This window comes from Lytechinus pictus, chromosome 5 (genome assembly GCF_037042905.1).
Source record: "Lytechinus pictus isolate F3 Inbred chromosome 5, Lp3.0, whole genome shotgun sequence".
Taxonomy (NCBI): domain Eukaryota; kingdom Metazoa; phylum Echinodermata; class Echinoidea; order Temnopleuroida; family Toxopneustidae; genus Lytechinus; species Lytechinus pictus.
In genome coordinates, this window is record NC_087249.1 from 5,105,751 (window position 1) to 5,117,061 (window position 11,311).

The 11,311-nt window shown below is 34.3% G+C and overlaps 1 protein-coding gene across 2 annotated transcripts in view; it reads right to left on the bottom strand.

The window, feature by feature from the left end:
• LOC129262528 (uncharacterized) overlaps window positions 1-11,006 on the bottom strand; it is a 28,236-nt gene extending 17,230 nt beyond the window's left edge. Inside the window, exons 1-3 of one of the 2 annotated variants that reach the window (XM_064099681.1) lie at window positions 10,860-11,006; window positions 3,617-3,827; window positions 1,208-1,282 (exon numbers count right to left, since the gene is read on the bottom strand). In XM_064099681.1, coding sequence (XP_063955751.1) covers window positions 1,208-1,282; window positions 3,617-3,827; window positions 10,860-10,871 — 298 coding nt within the window. In that variant the 5' untranslated portion in view covers window positions 10,872-11,006. Of the gene's footprint in view, window positions 1-1,207; window positions 1,283-3,616; window positions 3,828-7,810; window positions 7,835-10,859 lie in introns of those variants that run through there. The other variant, XM_054900656.2, reaches the window with a different exon arrangement.
• Between the last annotated feature and the right edge of the window lie 305 nt (window positions 11,007-11,311).

Sequence of the window (11,311 nt, forward strand, 5' to 3'; positions counted from 1 at the left end):
TTTTTTAAATTAAGCGAAAGTTTAAAATGTCATAACTTTCCTATTTTACATCCGATTTTGATGAAATTTTCAGTGTTATGCTTGTTGGATTTTTCTCTTTTTATTCAAATCAACTTTTTGTTGGGGTGGACTTGTCCTTTAAGTTTCTCTCACTGATCCCTGAAAATAAGAGCAAATTCAGATTAACACGTGAGGTTCTGCGCAAGTCGTTTCTGATAGGCCTCAATATCTATTATTTGTAATATTCCATGCGTGAATGATTTGCTAAGCTGTTGGTCTCAAATTATAGGTGAGATTCCACTTTTACCATAAGTATCAAATTCATAGTAAAACAAATGTTTAATAATTGTGAAATCTATCTCTGAAAACGGGTTTCATCTACATCTGAAAACGGGTTTCAAAACAGGTTTCGGTCTTTTTTGTAGGACGCATGCACTGTAGGCCTATATATCGGGTTCTTACATTATTTTGCTTCACCTGGGTGAAGAGTGGTTGATTTTATTTTCAAGAATACCCTCAGGATATAAGATACAATACATGGGAAAATATCTTGACAGGATAAACCATGAAAGCCGAAAGGCTTATTTCTAATTGGGTCCTACTATAGGATAAAAACATTATTGTAACAACAAAATGCATTAACGACAAGTACAAGAACATGGTAAAAACGACATATCCATCAATCAAAAAATTTGCAAAAAAAACCTGAAACGAACAACAGTGATCTACTTTACAAACAAGATTATATTTCAACGTATCCCATACAATACTGAAAACCACCTGTACAAAATGAGTGTTTTTTACTGGTAATACTGTTCTTGAGTAGATTCCAGTTTTAGATATTTCTTTAATGTGGGAAATTTGTAATAGCTTTAACTTGATTAAGAAGAGAATTGCAAAATGGATGCCATTGAAAAAAAAAGTGTTCCCTATATGACCTTCACATTTTGGTAATACAAAATTAAAATTATTATTTCTAGTATCGTACAAAAAATGGATACTCGAGACACGGGTGAAATTATTGGCTATGTCTGTAATGATCTGAGTGGAAAATGTAGGTCTAGACAAAAGACTCGCAAATAAGATGAGTACTGTGTTCACAGTCGGGACACTTATCAACTGATCCACAACACCTTTAAGATTATGAAGTAAGTTAAAGCATTTTGAAATTTTATCATATCTCACAATCTTCAGAAGTCCTACATACCTATTTTCGACGAATTGACGGGTGCAACTTTGAAAGATGGAATCTTCTGCTTTGCAACGTTTTGTGTTAACATCTCTATAAAAAAAAGTCAAATTACGATTCAGACTATTTTATTGATCCATATGAAATAAACACAGAAATTTGCGCTCCATTGCATAATTGTCAACTCTCCCGATTTTGGCGGTATGTAGTCGCTATTTACACATTTTGACCGCCTACCGATTTTACTTGTCATTTCAATATAAACTACTACTTTTTAAGATATTTTGATAGGAATCCCTCCATTATAATCCAAACTTAAACCAATCATCTTTCTAATATTAGGGTCGATTTGTAAATGTTTGAATATGTGGAATCGCATGGAAAACAATTTTAGGGTATGGCGCGTCATTTGTCCCATAATAGGCGATAACTAACACATTTTTTTCAGAAGGAAAGTTTTTTCTACAGTAAACAGGTAAATAGCTCATTAAATTGTGTAGAACATGGTCTGTGAATCACTTTTCTTGGCAAGGTTTCGTTCCTTTGTAAAACAAGTGGAACGCCTCTTGCAGTCTCGCCTGCATTACGCAATTCGATATAGCAGCAGTGCTTCCTTTGAAAAACAGCTAATGAATAATTATTCACAGAAGAAAACACTAATATGATAATAAAATATTATGTCCATTGACCCAAAATGACCTTTGACCATGATCATATGACCTAAGACATGTGCAAAACAATCATTCATACTTGATTACCCTTATGTCGATGCTTCATGATCAAGTACCATAAACTTCCTAAGTTATGATGCTAATTCAACACATAATCCCAACATGGCCAGAGTTCATTGACCTTTAAATGACCTTTGATCTTGGCCATGTTCCTGAAACACACACAGGATATTCAGGGATACATTGCTGATCTTATGTCCAAGTTTCATGAACTAAATCCATAGACTTTTAAAGTTATGATGACAATTCCAGAGATACCCCCAACATTACCAAGTTTGCTTACCCTAAATGACCTTTGACCTTGATCATGTGACCTGAATCTAGCACAAGATGTTCAAAGATACTCGATTGCTCTTATGTCCAAGTTTCATGAACTAGATCCATAAAATTTCAAAGTTATGATGACAATTCCTCAAATACCCCAAATATGGCCAAAGTTCATTTACCCTAAGTGACCTTTTACCTTTTTCATATGACCTGAAACTCGCGCATGATATTCAGGAATACATGGTTGCTCTTATGTTCAAGTTTCATGAACTAGATCCATAAACTTTTAAAGTTATGATGACAATTCCTCAAATAACCCCAACATAGCTAAAGTTTGTTGACCCTAAGTGACCTTTGACCTTAATCATGTGACGTGAAACTCAAGCAGGATATTCAGTGATACACTATAAGTTTTATGAACTAGGTCCATATACTTTTGAAGTTATGACAACATTTCAAAAACTTAACCTTGGTTAAGATTTCGATATTGATTCCCCCAACATGGTCTAAGTTCATTGACCCTAAATGACCTTTGACCTTGATAATGTGACCTGAAACTCAGGCAGGATGTTCAGTAATGCTTCATTACCCTTATGTCCAAGTTTCATGAACTAGGTCCATATACTTTCTAAGTTATGACACTTCAAAAACTTAACCTTGGTTAAGATTTCAATGTTGACGCCGCCGCCGCCGCCGCCGTCGGAAAAGCGGCGTCTATAGTATCGCAATGATATGCAGGCGAGACAAAAAACGGGCATACAAATAAATAATGATATTCATCCCGTATGTCCAAAGACGAGCATACATTTTTCCTCATCGGATAAAGTGGAATCAAACCTACTGTTATTTACAGGTAATCTATGTGATCTAAATCTAAACTTGCATAAGATTGTTGCATCTGCATTATCTAAAACTAAAAGATACTATTCAAAGACTAGCTCATTTTCAGACATTCTGTAATTAGTACAAAGACGATTAAACTATCTACTTGCTGCACTCCATTCTTGTTTATACATATCCGATAGTCTCAATTTCATTTAAAGCTATAATCCTTACCAACTCCATTATCTTGGGATACCCATATATTTTCAAATCATGAGCTGTTTAATAAGGTGATGAAAAATTTATTTTCTAATTTTTGTGCATGTTAATTTTATCAGAGTTTTCTTCCGAAAAAACCATGTTTTAGACTTTTAAACTTAGTTTTAAAAAAGGAGAGTTTTAGGATCGAAAAATTTAGTTTATCGGCTTTCGATCGAAACTAAGTTTATCGGCGAACAAAATAAGTTTATCGCCTTTATGGGACAAATGGCGTGACATATAACGGTTCATTTTGTGTGGATACTTTTACTTAGGTCGGCCATCCAAATTGACCCCCCTCCCCCCCCCCCCCCCCCCCCCCGCCAGGTATCATTCCACAATCACTTACCACCCTTTTCTGCAATGGTCCTACTCTTGATGATCACTGTGTCAAATGACGAGATCCCAAATAAACAAATGACGGTGACGAGAAATACAAGTAGCGTGATGAGGAAATAACAGTTCTTAAACGAATATGTCTTCGAAGGAGGAAGAGCCTGGCTTGTCACCATCTTTGAATGATTCAACTTTATATTCGAGTAGCAGTGAATGGTGGAAAGCTGAAAATATATAAATCAATGATAAACAATATTTATTATTAGGGCTTAATCTAAATGCTATAACAAATTCGCATTGGATTCGCCCCAAAATCTTTATCTCTTTGAAATGTTTTCATACGCAACTTTCCATGTGAACAGAGCTATTATGTAGAAATGGGTCTGCTAGCACTCAAGATTTATACACAAATAATTGGGGGAATGAGATTTTTTAAATAGTTTACTGAGATTAGAAGGTGGCACGAATAAATGAAAATATTTTGTATTTGGGTTCATTTTTTTAAAGTTATTTTTTGTATAATTATTCAATGAAATACTTTTATTTTGTTATTCCGTTTTTGACCCAAATATCGTAACTTTGATCTATGATCAAATCATAGATCAATGATCTATCGAATTCAGTTGTAACTGTTCTCTTCTTGATTGAAATATCTGTTTGCACAGAAAATTACCGCATACATACCAACACTGCATAATGAATGAAAATGCGGTAGACTTGATGAGCAAGGAGTTACCTCCTTGACTGAGAAAGTGGATAGACGGGCCGTTGTCAATTGTTATAGCTTTTAGATATTTTGACGCCGGGAAGAAAAGTTGGTAGGCATGGTAAGAGGAAAATCGCAGACGGGCGACAAACAAAAAATATTTACTTTGGAACTTCATTATTTTAAAATTCCAGATGTTTTACTTTCATGCAATTTAGCAGCTTCCATTCATTAATCATTTTAGAACTGCAATGAACATGTACATCAACGATGTTTTTTTTGCTATTTATTTACTTATTTATTTTTAGCACGATGCATGTTTTGCCTCGGTATCATTAACGAGCTTCAGCAAACGCTACGGGGACGGATTCTGCAACAAAGAAAATCTATTGAAAATGCTCGTCAAATCACAATGAACAGCTGAGAGGTCTTTGTCGAAAGGTGGTGAAACGGGACAGCTGATCGTCGTAAGATTCTAAGCTGATGGAAAATTGCGAATATGTCGTTTGTCCAAAGTCCAGAGGAGTGTTTCATCAGCATTTCTGCTCGACAAGTTGTCAGATCTGACAACTTTCATTGATTTTGATTGGCTGAGAGGCACAGTTCCTATGGTAATGTCTGATAAAATGGGACTTGTCAGATAAAACGTCCGACAAGTCCTTTTATGACACGCTCCCCAGGACGAAACTGCTATTTTGATTCACCTTGATTTCAGCTACGCCTACCATTGTTCTCGTTATATACAGTTGAGGCCAGAAGTTTACATACACTCTGGAAATTCAAAGAAAATTTGACACCTGCCATACATCATAAAATTTACTGATATATTTGTGCTGTCATGACGAATTCGATATCAAACAAATGAGTATGTCATATGTCCCTTGATCACATTGCTTTGTCATCGGGAGCTGAAAAATATTTAGGTGTAATTTTTTCCCGAAAAATCTTCATATTTTAGACAAATTAAAAATAAATACTTGACATAAAAAATTCATATTTTTGCTAATTGCTTCTTAACATAAACATTTCTGATTACACTTTTTGTTTGTTTGTTTGTTTATTTATTTGTTTAAAAACAGGGAAGCCCATTCAACAATGTGTTGGTCTCCCATGGGGCCCTGTGACAATGTACATAGCATAACATAACAATTATAACAATTCACTTACAAAGCAACATCATATAAGAGAGGTATAAATAAATTAGTAAGTACATGTGAAGGAAATAAGGAAACATACAATTAACAATAAAAGTACAATGATTTAAAAAGCAGATGACGTGAAAGTAATAAGACGTGTATTGTTACAATTACAATTAGCCAAAATCTGTAAAAGAAAGTAAGCTGAAGCTGTGAGTCGAACAAAAATATCAAAATAGAGGGCCGAATGCTAATTATGTAAGTGAATGAGGTACAGCTCGAAAAGAAGAATGCTTATGGGTCATGATTAGATAATGCTAAATGTTTCTCCAAATGAAATTTAAATGATGCAAGGCTAATTTGAGACCTTATTTCAGTTGGTAGGTTGTTGTATAGGGAAGGGCCGTAATAGCATAATGCGTTTTTACGGTATTCTGTGTGACATTAGGGAGTACTAGGTCGCTCTTGCTGATTGTCGGGTGTTAATGAAATTCACCAAGTTGGAGAAAAAACTTGCCAAATTGTCAGCAGATAAGTTGTGAATGCATTTATACATGAAGATACATCTGAAATAATTGACACATTGATTAAATGGTAACCATTTTAACTCCGTAAACATATCTTGAGATGGAGTGTACATGTTGCAATTTAGAATAAGTCTCGCAGCCCGTTTTTTTAAGTTTATTTATTTATTTATTTATTTATTTCATTTTTCTTTACGCAGGGTAGCCCTTTCAGTTATAGAACTGATTTACAAAGAGGCCATGCAACGATAAAAAGAACATATACATATTTTACAATGGACATATGAATAAGATTAAATCATACAATAAACATAACATTAGGAAAACTTATACATGTAAATTAAAAAAACAAATAACATTAGGAAGCGTATACATATAAATTAAAAAAAAATCCAAGTGGGGTCTAAAACTAAGGCTTCAGCTGAAAGAATTTACATTTAGTTTTGAATGCTTGAAGGGATGTCGAATTTCTAAGATTAGAGGGAAGCTTATTCCAGAGGAACGGACCATAATATTGAAAGGACTTTTTCATGATTTCAGTTTTCAGTTTGGGAATAAGGAGAGGGGAGTTTAAGGCGTATCTGGTTTGTATCAGAGGAGAGCGAAATAATATAAGATTCAAAAGATATTCTGGGGCAAGTTTGTTTATAACCTTAAACATATATAAACAGAATTGATAATTGACTCTTTGAGAAACAGACTGCCATTTTAATTTTTCAAGTAGAATAGTGTGAGGAGTAAGAAAGTCAGCATTTAGAATTAAGCGAGCATATCGATTTTGTAAGCGTTGTAAATTTTTTTATTAAGAATTGTGAAGATTTGCCCCATATTACAAAACCGTAGTCAAAATGTGGGAGAATGAGCCCATTGTAAAGCATAGTGAGGACTTTGTCAGGCAAGTATTGTTTAATTTGACGTATAAATCCAATGGTCCTTGAGATTTTCTTACAAGTTTTATCAATATGTTCATTAAATTTGAGTAAATCATCAAAGATAATTCCAAGGTACTTAAAGTTATTAACCTGCTCAATAACTTGAGAATTATATTTGATCATAATTTTTTTTGAGATAATTTTCCTACGTGTACCAAACAACATTATTTAACTCTTACTGGTATTTAACTTTAAATCATTCCCCTCAACCCATAACATTAACTTATCAAATTCGGATTGTAGACGAGCCTGGATTGAAGGGATGTCTTTACCTTTACAAAAGAGTGCTGTTTCATCAGCATAAAGACATATTTTTGTATCTTCCTCGAAATTTAAATTGCATATATCATTAATGAAAATTACAAAGAGTAGGGGCCCCAAAATTGATCCCTGTGGTATGCCTACCTCAATATCACAAATCGTTGACAATTTACCATTAACACATACACTCTGGGAGCGACCCAATAAATAATTTTTAAACCATGTCAATTCAGAATCCTGGATACCATAGTCATATAATTTATCAAGCAAAATGCTATGGTCAACAAGATCGAATGCCCGTTTGAAATCCAAGAACAGGGCTCCAACAATGTACCCATAATCAATATTAACATGTAAATAATCATTAACATCTATCAATGCAGTGGTTGTTGAGAATAGAGGTCGGAACCCAGATTGGGAACTACTGAGTATATTATTTGATACAAGATATGTGTACAGTTGTTTATGAAAAGCCTTTTCCAGTATTTTCATAATATGACTCAATACAGATATAGGCCTATAGTTGCTTGCCATGTTTTTATCACCCGATTTAAAGACAGGGTTGACTTTTGCCAATTTCCAATCAGGCATTGAGAGTCCAGTTGAAATAGAGACATATTAAAAATATGCGTTATATTAGGGGCTTACTTATAAATGATGCTGCTTCCTTCAATAAACGGGGGTGCATACCGTCAAGTCCACTTATGACATATTTACAGACATGTGTAAGAGTTCTTTAGAAACGAACTCCTCAGTTATCTTTTCAAAGTGGAATCTACCATGCCGGGCTACCATGGGTGACTGGGTTTTGCCTTGTATGCCTGCATGGTTGCATAACTATTGCCTACAGTGTTGTTAGAAAAATACTCGTTAAAAGCATTTGCCACATCAATGCCTTCTGTCAATACACCACTTTTAGTACGCAATCCAGTACAAAAGGAAGTCTTAGACTGTTGAGACAGACTTTTTAAAGTTTTCCAAGTACGACCAGCATCACAAATATTCTTCTCAAATTTATTGATGTAGTATAATGTCCCTTTTTAGGTCTGAATATCATAAAATTTCAGCTCGCGCTTCACGCTCGCATTATGTGATCAGTGAGATACATATCGGATATGTATCTCACTGATCACATAATGCGAGCGTGAAGCGCGAGCTGAAACTTTTGGCACTGTCCTTAAAATGTCTCTATTATGTCAGTATACCTGGCACTGAGCGCGCTTCGCGCGCTCACTAAGTGATTCAATTTGTTTGCTGGTGCCCCCAATGCCGTGACCCACGGTACGCCACTATGTGTATATACATATATATATATATATATATATTATATTTTGTGAACGAGGGCGTACACAAAAATATGCCTAAGATTCAAGTTTTGGTGCGCTCTGGTGAAAACAAAAATGATCCCCATGTTACCAATGAGAAATAAATTACAACTGTATGGAAAATTAGTATACAGAACTGAAATTTCAAATAAGTTTTTAAGTGTGTGCTGTGTACTGCATTGGCATACCATAGACATATTTAAATCTACAAGTAGATTCCCCAAAGGCAGGGTGGTTGCAGAGAACAAGTGGATGAATACATGCAGATGCTGATGTCATAATCGTACATAAATTAGAAAATGTGTTTCAAATCCCTTTTAATGAAATTAACTTGAGAATTGATACTAAAAAGTGTTTATTAAACAATTATAATGTAAATTATTGAAAAGGTGTTTTTGGATGTTAATGCAACCGTTGTATGGCATCATTGACATTTTGATTCATTCACTGCAGTCATGCCTTACTTTGGCGCAAATCAAAATTTACATCACTGCAAACAATACCTCCTGGTCATCCAAGCGTGAACACAATCCACATAAATATAGTATCAAATTACTCAGGAGAAAATATTCTTTCCAGTCATATATAATAAATTATGCTTTCATGACATATTTCCCCCTCAAATTGGGGATCCCAGAAGGAAAAACCAGTTCCACTGGACCAGTTAGACCAGTATAATTTTAACTGGTAACTCTGGAAATTGGAACATCGGTTTACTGGTCTAACTGGTCATACTGGTCCAGTTAAAATTTTACTGGTCCAGTTAAAAATTAAACTGGTCTTGAATTACTGGAATTTTATACTGGTCTTGTTTCTGGTGGTTGTAACTGGTGGTTGTTACTGGTCTCACTGGTCTTCATACTGTTATCCAATTCAAGCTGGTTTTTACTGGTATTTTCTACTGGTCCTCAAACTGGTCGAACTGGTCCTCGTACTGGTCTTACTGGATCAATTTATTACATGCATTTGGTTTGTTATATACCATTGTCAGTGAAATGTGATGGAAAAGATGGTTAGTAAATTAATTTTTCTGCTGTTATTTTAAATGTGATATATGAAATTACACATTTTCATTGTGAATTAGTTCACACACTTATTTGGAAAGTTTTTAAACAACAATGAGTGCCATTGCAAGGATATTCCATTCTAAATCCTGATTTTTCTTTTTAAAATAGGAAATATGCAAATGAGGTTAACCACGTGATCAGCATCATCAGAATGACTGGTATTACTGGTCTTGACCAGTTTAATTTCAAACAATGAATTACTTTAGACCAGTTGACTATATCAGAGGAATATATCTTGCTTTGATCTTAATCATAATTAAAGGAAATAATTATTTTAATGATAATGTTAATACTTGATAATTATTACAATATCGATAACAATGATAACAGTAATAAGAATGATGACAACAATTTTGATCATAATAATCATAATAATAATTATTATGATAATTATAAGAAGAATGATGATAACAATGATAACGATAATAACTTTCTCTGAATTGCAAAATTCATTTTCCATAATTCGTCAAATGATCTGACTTGAAATAAAGTCATTATTTATTGGACCAGTAACACCAGTTTGATGAAAAACAATTTAATTGGTATTACTACTTTGCTTCAACTGGAATGCAATTGTTTGAACTGGTCTCCAGTTGATTTTTACTGGTCCAGTTAAAAATCAACTGGTCCAGTAAACATAATACTGGAAACCAGTAAAAATCTACTGGAAACCATTTATTGGACCAGAAACACCAGTTTGATGAAAAACAATTTAACTGGTATTACTAATTGCTTCAACTGGAATGCAATTGTTGGAACTGGTCTCCAGTTTATTTTTACTGGTCCAGTTAAAAATCAACTGGCCCAGTAAAAATATACTGGAAACCAGTAAAATTCTACTGGAAACCAGTAAAAATTCTTACTGGTCTTACTGGTTTTTCCTTCTGGGATTTGGGAGATGTCAAATTTTGAACCTCCAATCTATATTGAAAGAGAAGTCTGCTATGAATCAGTTCTTTCAATACATTTCATCAATAAAACTGCTTGGCTTTTAGTGTGAATAGGCAGTCTAGCTGTACATACAAGAATGTCACCCCTCCCCCCCCCCACACACACACCTTGATAAAGAAAAAAAATGACCCCTACCCCCTGTGCTGCCACGGGTAATTGCTGCTAGTATACTTACTAAGCTCAATAACTTAGCTAACTAACTTAGATAACTTATTACCAACTTACTGCGGACAAAATTAACTGTGAAAATGATTTTATTTCTTGTCGATTAGACTATTTATTTATTACTAGGGATATTAAAAGGAAAATCTAATTTTTTAAATCTATGTTTAAAAGCATTGAAAAGTACCTCACCTGAATCAGCATATTAAAAAACCCCAAGTGAATGACTTTTAGTGTTCCAAAGAGATCTAAATATATGTTAATCTGAGGCTAAAGTTGGTCCGAATTGAGATTTGTGTACAAATTTAATTTTGAAATTTCGTCGACACGTACGTATGCACTGAACGAGGGATTGTGGGCGTGTCCTTTGTTCTCGCCTCAGTCTATTATTACGCAAATACACAACTCGAACGAAAGTGCGTTCACCGTATCAGTTAGTCTCGGATCCGAGCTTATACAAATAAACAATGATTAAATAACAAGAAAATAATAGAAAGAAGAGTAAAGGGAAAATGAATGGCTCAAATGCAGTCGTTTGGTGACGGATAGTATGCTCTGACCTCTTGCTGATATAAGGATTAGATATGACATAAGTTTTATGCCATGATAACTAAAGCATGGGGGGGGGGGGCGAGGGCACTCTG